Source organism: Carassius auratus, chromosome 42, assembly GCF_003368295.1.
Source record: "Carassius auratus strain Wakin chromosome 42, ASM336829v1, whole genome shotgun sequence".
Taxonomy (NCBI): Eukaryota; Metazoa; Chordata; class Actinopteri; order Cypriniformes; family Cyprinidae; genus Carassius; species Carassius auratus.
The window spans coordinates 17568485-17592292 of NC_039284.1; the positions used below are offsets into that span (position 1 = coordinate 17568485).

At 36.1% G+C, this 23808-nt stretch overlaps 3 protein-coding genes across 4 annotated transcripts in view; 2 read left to right on the forward strand and 1 right to left on the reverse strand.

Moving 5' to 3' along the window:
- LOC113060912 (neuronal PAS domain-containing protein 3-like) overlaps nt 1-23808 on the forward strand; it is a 783891-nt gene that overhangs the window by 439036 nt on the left and 321047 nt on the right. The gene's annotated exons all lie outside the window — the stretch shown is intronic.
- On the forward strand, nt 15529-17431 carry LOC113060919 (uncharacterized). The gene has a single exon (XM_026230187.1). It carries the CDS (start codon nt 15593-15595, stop codon nt 16730-16732), a length of 1140 nt encoding a protein of 379 aa, XP_026085972.1. The 5' UTR covers nt 15529-15592; the 3' UTR covers nt 16733-17431.
- LOC113060921 (somatostatin receptor type 1-like) lies at nt 18067-19889 on the reverse strand. Its single transcript, XM_026230189.1, has one exon. It carries the CDS (start codon nt 19705-19707, stop codon nt 18604-18606), a length of 1104 nt encoding a protein of 367 aa, XP_026085974.1. The 5' UTR covers nt 19708-19889; the 3' UTR covers nt 18067-18603.

The following is a 23808-nucleotide window of genomic DNA, read 5'->3' on the forward strand; positions in this document are numbered from 1 at the left end:
ATAATTAAACCTTCTTTGGAGACCTTGAACATTTCTAAACTCACTTTCCAACATTAAATGTTTTGAGATGAAGACAGAATTTTACATTTTCCTAAGCAGTAAGTCATCACCATCAGAATGCTATCAGAAAACCATCGGAAAACAAAACAAAAAAAAACTCTAGAAATATTTCATTTTGTGTGCAATGAATCTAGAATATAAGAATTTTTTTTTTTTTTTTAATTAAATTACAAAAAATAAAGAACTTTTCCATGATATTCTACTTTTTTTTTTTAGATGCACCTGTATATTAAAGTGTGATTACCCATTTATACCATGGTCACTCAACAGTAGTAACAAGTTAAAATTTGAAATTGACCTTGGATGCATGAATACTTATGTATCTGTATATTGATACTGATTTGGTATTGAACGCATTGATCCTCCCCAAAAAAAAGTTGTACACTGAAAATGCAATTAAATTAATTTAAATTTAACCTTAAAAGTTCAAATGGATCATGTACTGTTCTGTAAGTGTAGTCGATATAAATCCTACATTGTGAGAATAAATAGGCCAGCCTGTCACTGGGAGTCCCTAATGAAGACATGGCATTACTACAGTGACCATATAGTTCAGTGTAGTTCTAGTATTTGTAATCGAACAGCAGTAACCTCAGATTTACCATGGTTACCACTACAGTAACTTTTACCATGTGTAAACAAAAACATAATATAATAATTTGCAACTAAGCATGTTAAAATGCCTTTCAAATGTGTTAAGTGGGTATTATTACCCATTTTACTCTTAGTAATAATTTAAAAGTTCAGTTCAGGGTTATTTTGGCATGGATAAGTGGTATGGGCCATGTATCTGCATACCTCTGCGAACCCTGTTCGCACAGCCAGGACCCGTCATCATTGCGTTCAAGCATGCTGTGCATACAGAGCTAGAATGGCAAACAAAAATCAACAACCCAATCTTCCTTCCTGGTACTTTAGTACTTTTAAAATGTTCTTGCTGGTTGAGTGACACAGATGTAGCCCAGAGATTCAGATAACCAGCTTGTTAGAAGTGAGCTAGGTGCATGAACTGTGTTCCGATCGATATGATCCCTACGCCATGTTCATTGCTCCCTACTCACTGAGTGGGAGTTTTCTTCACTTCGGAACATGGACTGGAACTGGGAAGCGCTGATGTAGCCTATTGTTGTAATGTTGTCTCTTGTATTCTGGTCTGTGAGTGTCTATGTGTTCAGGGGGCATGGCTTTGGACGGCGATTGCAGGGAGGATGGGATGTTCGCTTTCAGTGCTATCAGTCTAAAGTTGGCTTTTTACAAGATCACCCACTGCACCTTTAAGTAGCTACTTACCCATAATGCATAATCTTTTACCTTGGACATTTCCCCCTAAGTTTCTTAATGTTTTTTTTTTCTTTTTTGCTTAAAAACAGAGTTTGTAATGCAGTTATTCCTCTAAGACCTGATTAAAACTTTCACTGAAGTAGATGCCTATGGGTAAAATGAACAGTAGTTTCTCCAGATAAAAGATTGACTTCATAAATACCAAATGTAATAGAGCTGATTCAGTGGGGCGGATGTACTGAGGCCCCCGGAGACTCGTGCAGAGACACACCGCTTACACTGCATTACTTAACAACAACACTGCACTGTTTCAACGGATAACATATGGATTACATCAGCATTCCAAATACGGATCACATTAGCATTATGAGCCCAGTGCAGGCAAAAGAGGTTAAAGATAGAAGGACAGGGAAGGTGGAAGGATTTTAATCGGGATAAATGGAAGGGTAGGACTGTCCGGCCTCTCTCAGTGCTTGGCAGTGAATGGACGCTGGCACTGTGTAATATATCTTCCTTCATTTTATCTGCCTTTCCTCCTGTCCCATTTCTCTCCTACCCCGGTTCTGCCAAAATCACAACCTCACCATTTTATTAATATTCATGGAGTGTCACCTTTAATAATATACACTCCTTGGTAAAGTACCACATAAAGAGCTTCAAACCCAGCACTGGGATACCGACCGGGTTAAATATAGTCAGAAAAGGCTAGTCTTAGCCTCAGACGTCACGGCCACAGACCGTTGGCTAAATGTCTGATGCATAAGTCATCTTCAGATTGGCTGAATTCTACAGGATTTCCAAGAGATGTGCGTCACATTCCGTTTCTTTTTTCACAGTTTACAACCAGTGGATTTTCAAAAGTATGTAAAATAATTTTTTAAATATGTTCGAAAGTTTTACACAGTTTTACCACTATTATTGTGGTGACACTGCCACTGAAATTTTGTTCAGGTTTTTCACACTGGGCTTAACCCTGGGTTGTCTTCATTCTAAACCCCACTTTTATCTAATTAGTGGTCATGATACAGGGATTTCTAACTTCAATACCTTGGTTGGATAGGAGTGGTTAAAGGGGTCCTATTATGACCTTTTTATGCTTTAATATTAATGAAATAGTGTTAATAAATGGCTGCTGAGATAGTATTATCAGTGAATTGAGAGGCTTGGACCCAGAAACGGAAGTCTTAACATCATGACTTAACAAGAGGATTCTCCCAGCCATCAAAGCTGACTTCATCAGAGCAAGAACGCCAATTCCAGAGCCAGAAGCGACAGCAGACAACTTTTTTTTCCCACTGTATTTGACTTGCATGGTTTCAACTTATTTGCTACAAGACTAGTACTGTGCACTAAAAAAAGCAAGTAGCGTTATTTTTGGTTTCACGATGCACAATCATTTTCAATACCATTGGCCAAACTACCCCATACTGCCTTACACCTGTAGATTTCTTTTGTTTGTCCATCCATTTTTTTCAAGGCACTTATTATTTCAAGCTTTGAAATTGGTTTAATCCAAGTCTTCTAAAAAAGACACATTCACCTTATATAATTAATAGATTTTATATAGGTTTTATTTACACATATAAAGTATTATGCCCCCAATTGCCAGTGCATGACAGTGTTCTCATGTTACAATAAAGCGCTCGCCACATTTTGCCGCGGGATGATTATGATAATGCGGAATACCTGCAATCCCGCGCAGACATTCCAGACTGTAATTGACAGGAGACGGATGACTGTCAAAATCACTCGGATTAGGAGAGAGAGACGCAGATTGTATCTGTTCAGATAGTGTGGAAATGAATAATGGAACCGTGTCAGATGATTTCAGTATCGGTATCAAAATATAGATATTTATGATAACATTACCATGTAGTTTTGTTTCTCCAAGTTCTTAGTCCATAAAATGACGCTGAGATCCATCTCTGTCTGATCATCGGCTCTTCACCTGCTGCAGCGGCGCTTTTTCCCGGTTCAGATATCAGCGCTTTGATTGGTCCGTTTAAGGATCGGATATTTTTATTGGCTGCTGAAGTTGCTGTCAAAAGTTTGAATATAATTTCAAATTGTGGGGGCTACTCAGTAACGAACTGTGATTTAATAGTAACGAAGTAAATTATTTTTTGCTTAATTTGTAACTTAAGTACAAGTAAAAGTACAGCTTTAAAAATATACTAAAAAAATTACAAGTACCCGAAAAACTACTTAATTACAGTAACGTCAGTAGTTTTAATTCCCACCACTGCAAACCATCACTGCCTAATATTCTTTTTGGACAATTATGAAAATACCGGATGGAGTTGTATAAATAGTCGTTTCACTATTTTAGGGGAATAATGCAAAAGTCGACAGAAAATGCATCAGGAGTGGAGAACACTTTAATTCTTACCTTTATAGTCTGAAAACTCCACTTTAAAAGAAAATGTGATAGTACAGTTTTTGGCACTGTATATGCATGCACAATGCTAAGGCCATGATGTAAACAGGTGGCATGCTGCGTTCATTCAGTCAATGAGACTAGGGCTTTTTTCATAATTGAAATAGTTAACTGGGTCATTTTAAACTGGTTAAAAGGATCCAGGTTTCTCCTGCTTCACATTTCAAACTACTTATAATTTACCTGAGGTTAACAATAAATCCTCAGAATTCATAAACGTAACCCCCTTTATTCAACCCCTGGAGTCGTGTGAGGGAAGTTTTATTACAGATGCATGCACTTTATTTTGTGTCTTCTGAGCTGTTGACAACAAACACCCTCTAACTCCCATTGAAAGGTTTGGAAAAGCAAAGACAATATTTAATAATAACTAAAGAAGAAAGTCCCATACACCTACTGTAGGATGCTTCAAGAGTGAGTAAAAGATAGACACATTTTCATTTCTGGGTGAACTAACCCTTTAAAAATGTATTAATCCATTACTGCATGTAAACGCATGTATTTTATTTACATTTCACTGATGTTAAGTCGAGGCTCAAATCAAACTCTTCTTGTACATTGGAAAATGTCTTCTTCTGAAGTTGTTTAGTACATATTTAGTGCCTCCGGCCAAAGTGATGTGAACTGTTCAACCACACCACAACACCAGTCATATCTGCTTTAATTTAATAATTGCAAAGGAAAATAGCATCCAGAATGTGACTGGAGCAAACAACCACTGGAAGAAGCACTTTGGATACAGTTCTTATCAACATGACAAAGCTGGAGCACTCAATGAACAGAAGAGCTGAATGGAATAGGGTATTTCAGATTCTTGGTCAGTAGGATCAAACAACAACAACAAAAGCACAAAAGATAATTTGTAATATCTTAATAAACATGTTCGTGTGAGCCAAGTTTCCAAGGTCACCAAAAAGAAGACTAGGTCTTAAAGGTGCTATATGTAGGATTAACACTGGGTGGTTGAACTAGGTATTCCAGTACAAATGTAAAATATTGGAGAGGTTTTTTTTTTTTTTTTTTTTTTATTGGAGATGATTTTGGCTCACATTTAACAAAAAAACACCATATCACTCAACGAATATGGTGACATGCCAATCAGCTAATAAACTCAAAACATCTGCAAAGTTTCCTGAGCGTTCATAATTGTCTCTCAGTTTGGTTCACTAGGCTACACAATCATGGGGAAGACTGCTGACCTGACAGTTGTCCAGAAGACAATCATTGACACCCTTCACAAGGAAGGTAACATTCATAGGCAAAGAAGCTGGGAGTTCACAGAGTGCTGTATCCAAGCATGTTAACAGAAAGTTGAGTGGAAGGAAAAAGCGTAGAAGAAAAAGATGCACAACCAACCGAGAAAACCGCAGCCTTATGAGGGTTGGAGGATTGTCAGGCAAAATTGATTTAAGTATCAAGAGCCACCACACACAGATGTGTCAAGGAATTTGCTGAATCACAGACAACGTCAGAGGTGTCTTAGCTGGGCTAAGGAGAAGAAGAACTGGACTGTTGCCCAGTCGTCCAAAGTCCTCTTTCAGATGAGAGCAACTTTTCCATTTCATTTGGAAACCAAGGTCCTAGAGTCTGGAGGAAGGGTGCAGAAGCTCATAGCCCAAGTTGCTTGAAGTCCAGTGTTAAGTTTCCACAGTCTGTGATGATTTGGTGTGCAATGTCATCTGCTGGTGTTGATCCATTGTGTTTTTGAAAACCAAAGTCACTTCACCATTTACCAAGAAATTTTGGAGCACTTCATGCTTCCTTCTGCTAACCAGCTTTTTGAAAATGCTGATTTAATTTTGCACCTGCCCACCCTGCCAAAAGCATCAAAAGTTGTAAAATAACCATGGTGTTGGTGTGCTTGACTGGCCAGCAAACTCACCAGACCTGAACCCCATAGAGAATCTATGGGCTATTGTCAAGAGGAAAATGAGAAATGAGACCAAAAAATGCAGATGAGCTGAAGGTCACTGTCAAAGACACCTGGGCTTCCTTACCACCTCAGCAGTGCCACAAACTGATCACCTCCATACCACGCCAGTTTGAAGACCAGTTTTTTTATTGGTCTTATGAGGTATTCTAATTTGTTGTGTATTGGTGTTTTTTTTGTTAAAATGTGAGCCAAAATCATAAAAATTTAAAGAAACAAGTCTTGAACTACTTCAGTCTGTGTGAAATGAAATAATTTAAAACACGAGTAACACAATTTGAATTGAATTACTGAAATGAATTAACTTTTCCACGACATTCAAATTTATTGAGATGCACCTGTAAATACAGCTGTAACATAAAAATTCGGAGAACATTCTTTTATCTTTCATTTATTCCTGCTTGTATCTGTTCAGTAATCCCACAAGAATATTGTTCCCAAATAATTTTTGAGAAACACCTGAAACACAACATAAAACAAAGCTGACTGAAAGCATAAATAATGGTAACTAGGGGCAACTTTTTTCTCTTGGATTTGAAAAACTAATATTTTTCTCCAATTGTGTGTGCTGAAAAGAACCAGCATTTAAACTACATGACATCACTGCATTGCTTCAAGAAAATCTATATGTGATTAATCCAAATTCAATGTTTTAATAAAAGAGTGGTCCATTTTTACCCAAACTTCTAGAAGAATAGACGCTTCAATGGAGATGGAGCACTGTGAATGGAGGTTGCCATTAAGCTGACTTAAAAGGCAAGAAAACCCATTAGCATCACTTGGGGAAAAGGACTGATCAATACTAAAAGAGAAAGGGTGAACAATGCCAGATGCTTACTGTGTGTTTGGAGGGTGCAAGTGCTTTTACTTAGGGAACTGCATCTTTGTGTTCATGGAAGCTTTTAGTGTGGCCAGTAACAATAGCATATTACTGTACTGTATGTGTGCAGTTATTTTGTTTCATTATTTTGCATGGATTAGACGAAAGGACTGCTTTATGATAAATGCATTTTTAAATGTGCAGTATAGAGAAAAAAATGTATCCTTATATTTATACTTTATGTATTCACAAATGGTCAAAATTATGAAAAGTTACATTTAAAATTATTTTCTAAAGTAGTCTCTTTAGAATTTTTTTTTCCTTGTAATAATACTTCACAATGTTACTGTTTTACTGTATCTTTAATCAAATAATGTAAGCATTAGAAATATTTTGATTGGATGCTGTTTTTGTATAATATAAATGTATCTTGATTTAACTTTATTCTTTATTTTTAAAGCATAGTCCTCAGTTAATTATAGTTACATTTATAGATTAAATTCTGATTAAGTCAGTGATCTGCAATGTTTAATTGAACAGAGTTTGCACATATTTCTGATTATATTTGACATTTTACACAAATATGTCAAAACTGTTTATTTGTTCTTCAGACTGGTAACATCTCCTTTCGCCTCCAGCCATTGCTCACACACACAAATGCAATAAATAAATCTAATATGCCTGCCACAACAATATTGTCACTGTTGCTTCCTATTGGTCAGTGGTTAATTCATTTGAAATTGCAATTGCTTAAAGCATTAATTTACTGCATTCCTTTATAAATTAGTTTTTGTGTGTTTGTATAAGCTGATAGAGGTCAAATGAACGCAGATGGGAAGCACTTGAGGCTGTAGGAATACTGGATACTGAATACTGGAGTCTCACACCAGCAATTACATATGCAACTATTCTTAATTATGCAGGACAAAGGTTTATACTGTATATGAGCAAATTTTGTGTGTGTGTGTATGATTTTTATATATGATATATATTATTTATCTTATACATTTTAGTACTTAATATAAAATACATAAAAAAAGATTATGGGAAGTCATTACTTTAAAAGCCTGTGTTCAGTTAAACATCTGTAAAACAAAGGAATGCTCAGTGAACATGTTTCACAGAGGAACAAGGATGGAGGAATTTCCAAGAATGACAGCAATAGCACAAAGTGTAAACATACATATTTACTCATCTCTGTTTCCCATTTGCTTTAATGGATTTGGTCTTGACTAGAAAAATAAAAAAGCCTATTGAACATTACCACATTTCCACCGTTACTGCCCTGGAAAAAATAAAAATAAAGTCAATTTAAAACATGGGTGAGTCATCCGCTGACTGATGACAAATTCAAATGTTTTTTTTTGTGAATTGTGTGAATTCACAAATGTGTGAATCGGCACTGAACTGTACACTGTAAAAATAAATTAGTTAATAAATAAATAAGTATTAATGGAATATATTACACAAGAAAATACTATTTTTAGTCGTTCTGATAAAACATTTCACATTAAATGCAATTGTAATTGCATTTCTTTGTAATTATTTGAGAAATTTATTTGCAATTTCATACTAGCCATTTTTCCAGTGTATGTAAAAAAGACTCTCAATTAGTAATCATCTTTCGAAAGGCAATGAGAAAGAAAAAACATCTCTATACTTTTATTATTGCAGTTTTTGAAATTCATTTCCGCTTTGATCCACATCCTCCAGTGAAACCAGGAGATATTTTGGGTGATAGGATTTTGAAGGAGGATGTTAATCAAAGTAAATATCAAGATTTTGTGCTCTGATAATAGTTTCTAACCTTCTGTTCACCTAGCAAACACTGACTCAGAGGGAAGTAGCAAGGCACTGAACTTTAATTAAATATGCAGCCTTAATCCTAATGAAGTTGAGAAGCTTTAAATAGCAGTATTTTGAAACTGGCGTATTTTGCCGTCTTGCTCTTTAGGGTTATGTGGAAGTAAGCAACATGACAGTGGAGTTCCCGTTGCATTAAGTGGAAATCCTCATGGGCTTACGTGACCCTCTTACATACAAGCGTCAGGATTTATAGAAGCTCAGATTTGTTATCTTTTCCACTGCAATTACAGTTGCAATTTGCAAAGAGTTTCTTCGGATAAGCAGAAGGATCTACACACTGGTCGGGGTCAGGAAATTTCCTGCTTCCCTCAAATATGAAAACAATCAGCACAACCTAAACATGAGTCTCACAGTTGTGGAATAAATTGCCATATGTGATGGTCAAAACACATTCTGGCACAGAAACAAATTATCACTTAGCATGCTGAGAGAAGACATAGACTTCAGAGAGAAAACAAAAGATTAAAGCCACAAACCTCTGTGGAAAAGATGTCAGGGAACAGTGTTTTAACTGGCTTGTGAATTATCTGCAGATATTGTATCAAATCTCCTACAATCCATGTAGTGCAGGCCAGTTGTTGGTCTGTCTGCATGAGGAAACAAAGTTAAATGATCTCTGCTTGAACCATCCACTTTCGTTATTCCTATTTTCTTTAAATTGCACACAAACACACTGAAATCCACTGCAATCAATTGCAGATTACTGGTTAAAGGCCCATTCAAACCAACAATAACTAGGTTACCACCATATTGAATTTTTGACAGGAAAGAAATTGAGTGTGTTAATAGATTGTACATACCGAATGTCCTGCTAATGAAATTCTTACTGAAAAAACATTCAGTAGACAAAAACTCCAAAATACAGTTTTGAGAGCGCTTGCATGTGACAGGAAGTAAGTGAACAAGACTAAAATGCCAAAGCACAGTACCCTTAACACACACACTTCAGTAAATCCACACTGTCAATCTTAGGCTTAGCATATCCCATCATGCATCATGTTCTGGAAATAAATCATGAGACTTTTTGCTAAGATTTTGCGAAAGGTCACAGAAACCTTTCCAATGTAAGTTTATATTAATCATAATTAGATATTACATATAATTTGGTACAAAAACAAAGTGTTGCACATTTTATTGGTGCAAAAATGAGTATATTTATTTTGTACAACTGTTTTTATCACTTACTTATAAGTACCACAAATTAAACTGTGTCATCTGTTATAGGGACTACTGAACAGACATTTAAAAGTTAATTTTAAAATGCAAAGTACTGAAAATAAAAATAAAGCTCTCTAAACACTTACATTTTTTCAACACTACAAGTGTGTCCCATCAGGTTCTACACACACTTGTAGTCTTCTTGCTCACTTGGGCCAAATAAAGGAAATATGTCATATAAGTAGGCAATAGGTCAAGTGCAAAGACCACAAATATGTGTATTTGAACAGGGCATTGGTTTCTCTGTGCTGCAATCATTATAGTTGTGTGGATTTTTAGAAATTTTGAACGATTTTTTTTTTGTTTGTTTTTTTAACCAGTTATAATTATCATCCATGTTGTGAACAGGACATAAGGTGATACTTCTAGAATAGGTTTGTCAATCGTTTTGGATTATGTTCATATGCATTCTGTTTATAAAAAAGGCTTGACAACCAACATCTATGATCAAGGTGACGAAATTCAGGGTCACAGCTGAATTTTGAGAGTGATTTTGGTTATATGCTGATGAACTGCAGGACAGTTGACAACTTGTTGTCAGAAAAATAAAATGCCTTAAGTCAAGTTAAACCTGTATGAATTTCCTTCTCTTGAAAAATACAAAAAATAATAAATTAATTAAAATGTCTCAGTGAGCTTCCAAAAATAAATAAAAATAAAAATAAATAAATAAAAGGAAAGAAAAAAGAAATGAAGACTATCATACAGCTTTGGAACGTCATGATGGTGAGAAAATGATGACAACATTTCAATTTTGGGGTGAACTTTTAGGCCTACTTTAAAGATGCAATGCAAAGTGTTGATGTTTCTATCGATATCTGTCAGAAATATTAGTGAAGGCAATCACAAGTTAGAAATAGGGAATAACTTTGGTTACCTGTCTATACATATAGTATTGTGAATCTGGTCGTCAATCCCAAACACTGATTGTGAGAACAAAGATGCTCTTCAGGAGCCAGGAAACTCCTATAAAGCTCAACACAAACCTTTATAACGACAAATGAGCAAGTCATCTCTAGTCACGGCTACTACTCACTCAGTTGTACCACAGCACAGCTAAAGTGTGTTTGCTCTAATTACACACAATACACACTATTCCACAAGCTCTGGTGACTATGTGTATGTTTACTCTATGCTTGCCTCTCTTGTGGTGAGCTCAGTAAATGTCACCATATTTTATTCATGTGTTATGAGAATATGAACTGACAGTGTGTTCTCCTATTAGCTTGGATATTGTATTAATTAACTCAGACAGGCCCAGACTCATTCAAGTCTTCTCAGACGCGCGACTGGACTCTGTGACTTCTGCAAGCTCCCGAGGAGCCAATTAAAGGGTCATTTCAAAGATAATAAAGAATAAATGAGTAATGATTAGCTATTCTGCACTGAAGTTAAATATCAGTGCCTGTTTATGTCTGATAGTCCAATCAATTGTTGATGAATGTGAAAAATAAAACAGACTAATGCTTCAGTTTAAGAGACTCTTTACAAAGCCAGTAAGAACTTTTGGTAACACTTTAGAAAAATAAGATTTGTGTAGGAAACTATAGAAAAGAAAAGTTTTCTACTTTGACTGGGGGAAATTAAATAAATGCATACAGTAAGTGTACATTATAGCCCAGATGCTCTTGAGAGAACTGGATAAGAAATTTTTGAGTTCATATTAAAATCTTTTTGACTTTACGGCATACTTTATATCTGAGAAATCTGAGAACAGTTTGAGACGTTACGAATCTCTAGAGAAGACACATTTGTTTATAGACATTTATTTTCTACAATTTATTTTATGTAATCTCAGAGAAGCATCTCATTTGTGATTTTTCTTACCTACAGATGCTTGTTTCTCATTGTGGAGCTCAGAACATTCATTCAGTCTTGGGAATGTCAGGTTTTTCTCCAGTCTAAGTAGAAAACAGTAAAATGCAAGCCCGCTCAATTGACCAAACATCAAACCTGGGAGAGGCTTTCAGTGGAGGATGTATAATGAGGCCAAAAGGATTTGCTTTGACTAATCAACATCTATCAAGTGTTTCAACAGAGAAGGATTAAGGTGTATCGTGATACACAACATTAGACGGCTTGCTTTAGAAGAAAGCGAGGCACATCTTTATCTTGGTCTCCATCTACCTGCTTGTTTCATGGGTCCGTGTGAAAGACTGTGTTTATCCAGTGGGAATATTAAGCATGTTGGGATGTTTAATGTAGTTACCGTCAGCTATTTTGTGAATTTAAAAGGCTGTTTTTGAATCATGAAAGAAACATGTTTGAATGACAGCTCTAAATTGCCCAGTGATTAGTGCTGCGCTGTACTGGCTTCCTCAGATGCCCCGTCTAACTTATGAAGCTACTTGTAAAAGCTTTTGACATTCAAAATCAAAGTGGTTAAATGAGTTTTAAAGAGAAGTTATTAGTCAGTCCATTAGGAGTGCTGCGATTGTTTAATTGCTTAAATGAAAGTGAATTGATAGATTTCATATTAGTGCCTCACAGCAGGCAGTAATGTGTAAGATTTGAATTGTACTCTATGCAAGTAAATTTGTAAATATGTTATTGTAAATAGTCTTGTCATACAGGGCACTATATACAACTAGCATTAACACAGAATCTTCTTTTGCAGCCAGAGGTTTGTTACCACCCTAAAAACATAATTTTAAATGTGTACAGTGCAACAGGGTGGCTTTGCAATGCGTTGGTAGTACTTGCTTGGAAGTATTGCAAGTACTTGCAAAGAGTTTCTGGCTTTATTCTGACATTTTCTTGACATTGCACACATGCTAGTAGACAGCTTGTGTAAATGTGCAGTGACTAAACTGGCTCTTTTCCCTCCTACCACTGTTCTGTATTGTGTAACAGATTTTCTGTGAGAACACTGATCTAATTTTCACACAGAGCTGATACTGAGACAATAAACATGATGACTCTTAAAGAGCCTTTGAAATCAAGAGCAATTCAGAATTATGCACATGAAGCTACAATCTCATACTATTTATTTTTTTATTTAAATGCCCTAGATATGAGGGAATAGGAACATATAAAAGTAATAATAAATGCAATGAAATAAAAAATGTTAATTTAATAACACATGAATAAAAATGGAATGTATGTTACATAAATACAGTTTCAGCCTTTAAAATCAAAAGAAATTCAGAATTATGTTAATGAAGCTACAATCTCATTCTGTATTTTGATTTACAAGCTTTAAAAATGACCAAGTATGAACATATAAAAAAGTAATGATAGATGAGGTAGAATAAAGGTTTAATTAAAAGTATGTTGTAATTAACAAACAAACAAACAAACACTGTAATGTAAATAAATAAATAACAAAAACAAAACTATTTTTAGCCTTTCAAACAAAGGGTAATTCAGAATTACAAAACTACAATCCTATGCTATATTTTGATTTATTTTTAAGTAGTAACATATAAAAGGTAATAAAGATGGGGTGAAATGAAAAAATATATTAAATTACCAAATTAACAAAATTATATGTTTTGATAAATACAAATTATTACATTAAAATGCATTTAAGAAAGAAAGAACGAAAGACAGTTTTCTACTTAGAATGGGGAAAAACCTTCATTCTCAAAACAGAATTTATGTTCCAAAACAGGACGCTTTGATCTGTAGGAGAGAAATATGACAAAAAGATTACTTTAATATCTAAACTGATTCTCCTAGACAGCAATGAAAATAAATGGAGACTTCTGAATGTAATGTCTAAACCAGCTACTCTTTATCATCCTGTAACATGTTCACACTCCGTCCAGCCGGGATTTCTAAATCGCCCAAAATGTCCAGGATTCGGCTTTTGCTTCCCACAGTTGCCATTTATCGTGTGTGTTTTTGTAGTAGAGCCTTGAAAAGGACTGTTTTCTTAATCCTGCTCCCGCTTATTTTCTGACCACTATCACCTACTCCCACAATTTTTGTTTCCAGTCCCAGTCCCATATTGCATAGAATTTTTGTGCATCAGGGAGCCACTATCAATATGCAGAGTTTTGAATGAGTGCTTGCGGTTCACTTTCACTTTTGATTTCATAATCACAAGCGCTCTGTGTAAAGGAAGGTCAGATATTTGCCAATGAGCAGCAAATCCTCCAACATGGTCTGTCATCCATCTCTCCTCTCAACCTGTGATAGTTAAAATCTGACTCCTACAGCTCGTGTTGGATGTCAAATGTTTTTTTTATTATTATTATTTCATAAAATTTGACTACTTTTAAATTGTTGCCATGGACTGATTTCCTCCCCGTGGGTTGAAGGTTTGAAATGTTAAATAAATTAGGCTACATTTGACTGAAATGCTTGTATTGAAACATTTTGCATTCTACCTATGATGAAAGTGTGTTAGATGTTAAGTTTTGTGGAGGAGTGCCACTGGTAGGAAGCTTTTTAGCTGTTTATGCATCAATATGCATAACAGTGACTGTAAAATATGTATTTAAAGGGTTATTATGATGTAAGCTGTCTGGAGCTGATGAAGTTTCAACTTTTTTTTTTTTTTTTTAACATTTCTTGGTATTCAATACTGCTATGGTCTGTATCCTTCAAACCTACTTTTAATTAAATCATGACTCACTAGCTGTCTTCCTTCAAGATGTGCCGTAGGAGGAATTCAGTACTAGAGCATGTGAAATTTTATAAATACACACATCCCACCTACTAAATAACAGTGTTGTATTATCAAACACATTTTCTGAAAACACTGTTAAACAGAGACTAAGATTAAAAAAGGTGATTAGCAAGTAACATAAAAAGTATATATGAAATATACTACTAGAAATATATATTGTATAATTGTATTACAATATTTAATGATAATAAAAAAATTGAGCATACAGAAAGTAATAGTATATTTATTATGTTAATTTATTAAATTTTATTTAGTGCTTTATCCTATTTAATTTATTCAATATTGAAAAAGCCAATCTAAAATGTTGCTGATGTGTCCTTAATGGATTTAAGGACATTGCTATGGGTGTTTTTATGGGAGGTTGGTCAGTGGAATGACTAGTAAAAATGTTCACCAGAGCATACCTCTCCTTTAAAGGCTGTAGTTCACTCACAAAATGGCAAAGTTCTCCTATAAAACACTTATCACCTTTTCTTCAATTTCTTATTTTATGTTCTTGGCATAATGGTAACTTATTTTCCTATTATCCATTATTCCCTTTCCTGTCGTCATTCCCCACCCCTGACCCTCCAGACTGTAGAACATAAAATCAAATGCTTCCACAACCTCACTTCCTCCAATTCATTGCCATTTCCTCCAGGAAGCATCTGCTGGTCACTCATGAAGCAGCCTGTTGGAAGGACAGAATAATACTGAGTTAGTCATGGGACATTCAACACTGCATTAATCCCATGTGAGCCCTTGAAAACACACACTGAGGTCAATCAACAACACGCATTCAAAGCTGACAGTGTTGAGTGTAATATGTAAACAGAGGTATAGAACTACTGTAAAGTGTATTCCCAAATACAATGAGCAATGCTTCTGAGAAATTTTTTCCCCACAGTTTGTTTTGTCAAAGAATCCTGTTACAGACAAAAGGAAAAAGTAAAATAAATGTGGAAAAGTCCTTGTCCAATGTTACACATATCTTTATGAGGAAATGTTAGGCTATGCAGTTGTGATGTTTCCAAGGTATTGTAACTTAAAACCTTCAAGGAGGTAATTGGTGTGGATCCATGATTGGATTTAACGGATCCTGTGCAAAGGAACATAGGTTTTTTCCATCAGTTTGAGCTCATCTATCAATCTGCTGTGGTAGTTTATGTATTATGCGAGCTTCAGTTTCACCAAAAAGTAATTTTGTTCATAGTTGCGATTGTTTTGCTTTGGCAGCAACACCACCCAAGAGGAAGTGAAAGTCTGTAACAGACTTCCTGTGCTTGTTGTCTTGGGAGGACCTCACAGGGGCAGCTAAGAAAGCCAGGGGATAGACAGTTTCATTTAGTTCCAGTCAGTGTTGACATGGAGCTCTGGACGGTACTATATCTTGTGAGTCTCCTGAACATGGCATGTTGTTTGCTCGAATCATCCTACATTGTTCGTTTGAACAAACTCTCATTCGAAGATGCTCAGAATTATTGCAAACCTGGAAGCTTCCTGACCAACATTCCAAATGAGAAGGATATGGAAAAGATTCTGAAAACAATCTGGGATATTAATAGCAAATCCACCACGTCATTTTGGATTGGACTGAAGAGGGATAAAGGCACCTGTGTTCAACAGCAATTGCCTCTTAAAGGATTCTTCTGGACGGTAGACAACAGCACTCAATCTGATGTTAAAACCTGGAAAACCCAACCTACAGGTACTTGCTCACATCTTCGCTGTGGGCTGCTTTCAGTGGAATACAGTGACTCTGGTACAAAAAGCAATGGTTTTGTGGATACTGCCTGCAAACAGGAACATCCTTTCATTTGCAAACGAAACATCAAGCTGACATGTTCTCGACCAGAAATACTCAACACACATGACATGATTGAGCCAATAAATGATCCGTATACATGTCAGATTGTTTGCCGTTCTGGTGCCAGGTTCAATCTGACATGCTCCAAAGATCTAGTTTGGACTCTAGTCGGCAACGAAAACATGAATATATCTCAACTCTGCCAAGAGTGCAATAAAGGCTACAGGACAGATGCGTCCGGAAACTGTGTGGATGTAAACGAATGTGAAGAGTTGAAACCATGTGAACACAAATGCCAGAACACAGAAGGCTCCTACAAATGTCTCTGTTCATACAATGACGATGGCATTTGTAATGGTCCATCAAAGCCGCCCACCACCAATCGGAAAAACTATGAATATTCAAACATAAACCGGGGCAAATCTAGGTTAACTCAGCCTACGTTTCTGCCTACTGATGATGTCAGAATGCATGAGACAGTCATACACATTGAGGAGAGCAGTGGTGACATTTCAAATATCGTAGTACCTGTGATAATAGCTCTGTTGATTTTCATAGTGCTGCTGGTGATTGTGGCAGCCATTGTGAAAGGCTGCCAGAGGAGGAGATCCATAAAACCGGCCAAGAGGAAGGCGGAGGCTGTGCCTCTAAATGGATTCAGCTCCAAAGAGAAGGTGAATGAAAAGGAGGAAACCTAAGGGGAGAGACTGATATTAAGATATTCCTCTCTCAGAACATTTGGGTGTTCTGGAGTCACAAGAGTGCTGTGTAATTACTGCCTTTGAATTTCATTTACCACGGTTGAAATCAGGTTGAAATCAGGGTCTTTATACCAATGTGGATTTAGAAATTCTATCTAGGTCACATCAACGGTAATTCGATTTTTTTTTTTACACTTTCATAGCTGATATTTAAATGCACCTATATCTAGAGTTCTAAGAACTGTTGAAGATATTATGTTATACTGCCATTGTATGTGTTTTCTAAAGATATATCTATCTTATGTTTCACAACATGAAAGTTTTAAACGTGTCTTTTTTACTGAGTAATTATATAAATAAAGACGGCTGTTTACACTGCTGCACGCTGTGGTCGTTTCATTGAGTACCACACATAAATGTCTTTATTACCTGACAGAAATGGCTGAAATAAGTGTCCTGAATCATGATAGATTATATTTGTTTCTGGAACTGCTTGTAAACAGCAAGTCAGGTAATTTTTATGCAGTTCCGTTTGGTGCCGCTTGAGGCGCTGAAATAATATACAAATGTTTTAAAGGCGCGCTCAGTAATTTTTGCTTATATGATTCTGGCCGACATTACAGTAGACAAGCTAATACTTATGATTATAAATGTGATTGCAGTATCATGCTAATGTATTTTTTAAATCATTTCAAATATATTATTCATTAATGTATTAACATATAGTAATATATCTTCAATATATTTCAATAAAGGAAATATAGTAGGTACGATTTAAGTATTTCACCTTTTGTCTAATATGGGATCATGTCATAGTCTGTGGTTTTTATATATATATATATATTTCACAATTAAAAAGTGCATAATACATACATTATAATCATGAGTGAATAAATAAACACATAGCGGGTGAAATAAATTACACTAAGGATAGCCATGAATCAGCTTTGTATTAGACACATTCCCTGCAGCAGAATAAACATAGAAGTACAGCAGTCAATGGAAACGTTTCTCACAGGCTTCAGGTCAGGCTTGATATCTCACCTTCACTGTTAGGATTAGGTTTACAATCAAACACATAACATTTAGGCTTCAGAACCGTCTTTTATAACTATTACAATATTTTCACTTGAAATAGAATTGAAAAACCTGTTCCATGTAAAAAAAAAGTGCAGACTCATAAATGTGCTATGTTTTTCTCTCTTTTTTTAAGAAATGTAACTGTTAAAATATTAAAAGATAAAAAAAAAACTTCACTGACTAACATTGACAGAATCATAATACTCAATACTTCACTAACTAATGCTGTGACGTAAAATTTGCATACTGCACTGCGATTGGTCTTCTTTCTTGCATATATTTACGTACTTTAGATGGAAGGCAAGGCGGTTCTGATTTCATTTCTGGACACAGACATAAAAACATAAAAACCGGAAACTGTAACACTGATTCGTTCCAGCTTTGCAAGCACTGCAAGCTTCCTTCGTAAAATACAAATATAGTTTTACCACATAATGCACTGAGAGTGAATGATTTCCCCATGTTTTATTCCATTTCAAAATAAAGAACCAAATATTAAGCTGTGGATATTTCTTTTCTTTTTTTTTAATCGGAACGTCACACATTTGACCCATATCGACACACTTTATAATAACTTTCATTAATAAGCCAATCAAGGCATTATATAAGCATAAAAAGTTCATGCACATTCATATAGGCAAAATTGCACACTTTAGATTAAGCATTATATAATCATACTATGGCATTAACGAAAGTTATTATGAAGTCTTCCAATGCATCTCAACAAAAAATACATACTACAATGACAACAGATTACAAAACAAGTCTTTATGCTGTAAAACCGAGTCCTACAGCGTTGTAGTTCTAGATGTGCAGGTGCCATTCCTGTACGTGCTGGCCGACTCCAGATTGTCGGGCTGAAAGTCATCCACACTGTATCCTCGACTCTTCAGAGCCGTGGCATAGTAATCTATGGGCTCCTCCGTGGCGTTATCCCACCACCGGAGGCATAAAATCCTCTGGAAGGAGCGTCTGAAGTTGTCCGACAGGAACCCGTACAGGATGGGGTTGGCACAGCTGTTGGCATATCCCAAAATCACAGCCAGCTGACTGAGGGTGGCGTTGTGCTGCTGGACGAACACGCTGACCAGCTGCATGATGTGGAAAGGCATCCAGCAGATCACAAACACCGTCACCACCATCATCACCATCAGCGTGATCTTCCTCTCGGACTTTTTTCGCTGCTGCCAGCCCGCTTTCAACGCGACCACCCGCATCTTCACTATGATAAGGATGTAGCACATGCATATGGCAATGACAGGGAAGAGAAAGCCCATCAGAAAGGCGTAGATCACAAATACAGCCATCCACTGACGCTCGGGCTCAGGCATCTGCATGTTGCAAGCCACCGATCCATCCGAGTTGGGTGCAGTGGTGGAGAAGATGATGATGGGTAGGATGACCAGGATGGAGAACATCCAGACTCCTAAGTTGACCATTTTGGCGATAGTGGGTCTCCGGTACCGGGCTGCTTTGATGGGATGCACCACGGAGATGTAGCGATCGATACTCAACACAGTCAGACAATAGATGCTGGTGAACATGTTAATAGCATCAACACTTAAAACCAATCGACACAGGAGAGAACCAAAGGGCCAGTGGTGAAGTAACGAAGAGGTGACTAAGAAAGGCACACTCAACATGAGTAACTCATCCGCGATCGCCAAGTTTAAAATGTAGATGTTCGTCGCAGTTTTCATCTTCGCATACCTGAAGATCACATAAATCACCATCGAGTTTCCACAGAGTCCCACCAGACAGACCACGGAATAGATGAAGGAGATGAAGATCGCGCTGCTGCCGTGAGAATCCCCGTTATGCGTCTCGTTGCTGGAGAAGTTTATCAAATATAAACCATCCTCCAGGTTCTTGAAGGTGTCGTTGGGCAGCATTCCGACACTGTTTTGAGCCTTTCTATGGATTTTTAAGAGTTTATAAATTAGAAAATGCGCGCACTGATGCTGCGAGACTCTGGAACGCGCATCCCGACGCTGCGACGTTTCAGCACCATGGACAGTTAGTCCACATCCACATGCATCACACTCACAGACGTCACACGTGCAACATGACGCCATCGGCGCCTAATGGGTTTGTGAGAGTGTCTGAGAAACAAAAATAGTTTCTTGACGGCATCTAGACCTTTATTTCAATGTCAAAACACATTAAAAAAAATCTGTATAAAATATAGCAATACATACAATGTTTGGTCTTTTTTTTTTTTTTTTTGCCTAACTTAAAACAACACTCAGACTGATTATTTTATTAGAAAGCTATATTTGTAGCATATAAGTAATTTATTTTATTATTCTTATTATTCTTATTATTAATATTTGCTTTGGGTTTTTTAACACCACAATCGTCTAATGTGAAAAAAAAGAGAAAATGAAACTGGCATTTGTGTCTCTCGAAGGAGATTTCATTACGGTCAAGTCCTCAACATTGTCACAGGGCCGTTCAGAGCACCCTATAAATAATTGTGTTTAATTAACCTTGTTTATGATAATATTCCTTAGAAACCCAGCCTATGCTCTTGCAATGAGTTGCATGCAGTCACACAGACTAGAATAAATGCTAAACAGGCTTAGTTTCCAAACACAGTTGAGTTAAAAATCCATAGCTTTTCTTCATGCACTTTCCCTCTAAAATTGAATAAAATATGTTGTTCATCCTACAACAAGGAATGGGCTTTTACAAAAGGTCCACTGAACAAATGTCTGGAGTCAACCAATTGGCATCTTTTTTGACTATTGCCATAGTCTTTATATAGTTCTCATATACTGCACAATGCCTTATAATAACAACAAAGCAACAGTGTGAAGTGTGAAGAGGAACCTTGTCTGTTCTTATTTCTGGCACCACCTAGTGATGAATGCAAAGCTAAAGAAAACAATCCAACTTCAGTTGTTTGAGGGACTATATAGTTTAGTTAAAAATGCAAGGTTCCTGGTCCATAATACATTTAAATGCATTTCTGAATGTGTGTAGATGAATCTTTTTATGCAAAACAACAACAACAACAAAATCAAACATTGTATGACTTTGGTGAGCTTAATTTTCACTATAAACACTACTTACTGTTGTTAAAAGTTTATGAAATTAAAATCCAATATATTTAGGTTAAACTTTTAATCACTTAACTTTTAAGGTTTTGCAAACACAGTAACAAATAAATAAGTAGATAGATAGATGGATCTATAAAATCTGTAAATCCATTGCACATTATGTAAAAGGAGACTACAGGTGCTGAGTTTTTGGTGGATGTAGCTTGAAAGTGTTTGAAATATAAATTAAGTCTCAGACTAGGGACTTTTTGGTGGCATTTTTCTAACTAAAGTTTAAAAATAAAAACAGTATGTTGTAACATGCCCACAATATTTGTATTCATTTAACAAGACAGCTTCTTCTTCAGTCCCAAGCCAAGACACTCCATCTAATATTGTCCCCACAAAAACCTAGCAAAAACCTGAAACACTTTTGTCAGAATTTGAGTGATAGCCTACCTCTTTTTTTCTCACAGATGGAGACTTGTGTTGTCCTTGAAATGTAATGAGCCCAGTCAGAGCACAACATGTGAGGAGCAGATGGCTGTCTTCACACTCTTCTCTCTGAGACACGCTCTCTCTCTCTGTCTCTCTCTCTCTCTCTCTCTCTCTCACTCTTTCTCTCTGTCAGGTGTTTCTCTCTTTTTATCTAGTTAAGACCAGTCTCTTTGCCTGGTGTCATATAAAGTGACCTGACTTCTTTAGGGCAAATATGATTTCAGACATCAGGTACTGTAGATACAGCTGTCTGGCTCTTGCTGTTAGGCTACTTATTTAAAGCCATTAATAATTAAGACATTTGATTTCATTTTATTCAGTAAATTTGTTGTTTTACAACCAAAATGTATATAAAAAATAAATTTTTATAAATTCATAAAAACAAGTATCTTTATTTAATTATTATTACTCAGTGCAACATATAAGATCCAAGTGAAAGACATAACACCAACATGTCAGGAAAATAAAACAAAAAACAGAATCACTGAGTTGGAAAAAGGATCACGTCCTTCCGTCAGTATTTTGTTGAACCACCTTTTGCTTTCATTCCAGTCTTTAGTCTGTTGGGATGTGTCTCTGTCTCTACTAACTTTGCACATCTAGACAATATTAGCCTACTCTTCATTTCAGAACTGCTCAAGTTCAGTTAAATTTGATGGTGAGCATTTATATGCAGTCCTCAACTCATTCTACAAATTTTAATGGGGTTTAAGTCTTGGGCTCTGACTAGACCATGCAAAGACATTCATCTTTTTTTCCTTCAATCACAATGTGCTCAGTTTTGCTGTGTGTTTTGGGTCATTGTCATGTTGGAAGGTAAACCTTCTTCACATTGACAACTTTCTGGCAGAGGGCAAGAATTTGACAGTATTTTTATTTTTGTGCACCATCCATTTAGTGCTCCAGTCCCTGCTGCAGAGAAACACCCCATAACAGGATATAAACACCTCCATGCTTTACTGTAGGGATGCTGTTATTTGGACGGTGAGCTGTATTGGATTTCCACATGACATATCATTTAGTTTTGAGGCCAAATAATTCTTAGTCTCATCTGCCTCAGAATCTTCAAGGTGTATCTTTTTTCTTGCAACCCTCCCATACAAGCCACATTTGTGGAGAAATTGTGATATTGTTTTCAGATACACACAATGACCACTCTTTGTCATAAGTTCCTTCAGCTGCTTCAGAGCAGCTGTGGGCCTCTTGGTCACCTCTCTTTCCAGTTTCCTCCAGCTCTTTCATCCAGTTAGGAGCGACGTCCTGATCCAGGGAGGGTCTGTGTTGCACCAAATACCTTCCATTTCTTGATAATAGACTTCACTGTGCTTCTAGATCATTGATAAAGCCTTTGAACATTTTCTTATCCATCTCCTAACTTGTGCCTGTCCACAACTTTGTCCCGGAGATGTTTTGTCTGTGCCTTGACAGTTTCACAGTTTACTGTTTGATTCAGTTGCACTACCAAAGACTGAAATGCTCCAGGAAAGCTCTTTTAATGCTGAGCCGACCAAAATGAGCACAGCTGATCACAGTTAAAGTCAAATGGCTTTGTGTGCCATTGAGAAGGTGTTTAGCTTTACCTGATTTAGTTTACACATTTATTTTTAGGAGGGGTGATCCTTTTTCCATCTCAGTGATTCTTTTTTTTCTGACATGTTGCCGTTATATTTTTCAATATTTTTTTTAAAAACTTTGTCCATTTTTATTTCATGCTGTAAAGCAACAAAATGGTATTATTTCAAAAGGGTTGATTATTTTCCATACCCACTGTATAATTGTTAAATGTAGAGATTCCACTCAAACTCTTGTGGGATAAAAAACAACAACAACTATCTCCACTGATGATCATTCAAGAATGTAAATTTAAATAAAAAAAATAAATAAACAAAAATAAACAAATAATACTATTATTGTAGATGTAGAAAAACTGCCTGTCCATGAAGTGAAGATGGCAGCATCCAGGTTGTGTGCTTCTGAGCTGCATGAATCAGCCGACCATCTGCTATTTAGATTAATGAGAAACTGCAGGTACTTTAGACCTCCTTGGCTCACAGAAAAGAAAATGCAGTCTACGCTGTCCATTTGAAAGTAGGATATCTTAAAGGACACGTTGACCAAAAAGTGACCCAAAACATTTATAATGTTAGAAAGATTTAATTTCAAATAAATAAAATTTGTAATCCTTAAAATGTATCACATTTTCCACAAACAACATTGATAATAATAATAGATATTTCTTAAGCTGCAAATCAGCATATCTGAATTATTTCTGAAGGATCATGTGATACTGAAAAAATTCCGCTTAGCATCACAGGAAATAATTACACTTACAAATATTCAAATAGAAATTTATTCACAATATTACTGTTTTTACTGTACTTTGTATCAAATTAATGCAGCCTTGATGAGCAAAATAAACTTTTTTTCAGAAACAAAAAGCTTACCAACAACAAA

Excerpts from the sequence above, each read along its gene's own strand:
- LOC113060919 (XM_026230187.1), top strand. The coding sequence starts at position 15,593 with ATGGAGCTCTGGACGGTACTATATCTTGTGAGTCTCCTGAACATGGCA.
- LOC113060921 (XM_026230189.1), bottom strand. The coding sequence starts at position 19,707 with ATGCTGCCCAACGACACCTTCAAGAACCTGGAGGATGGTTTATATTTG.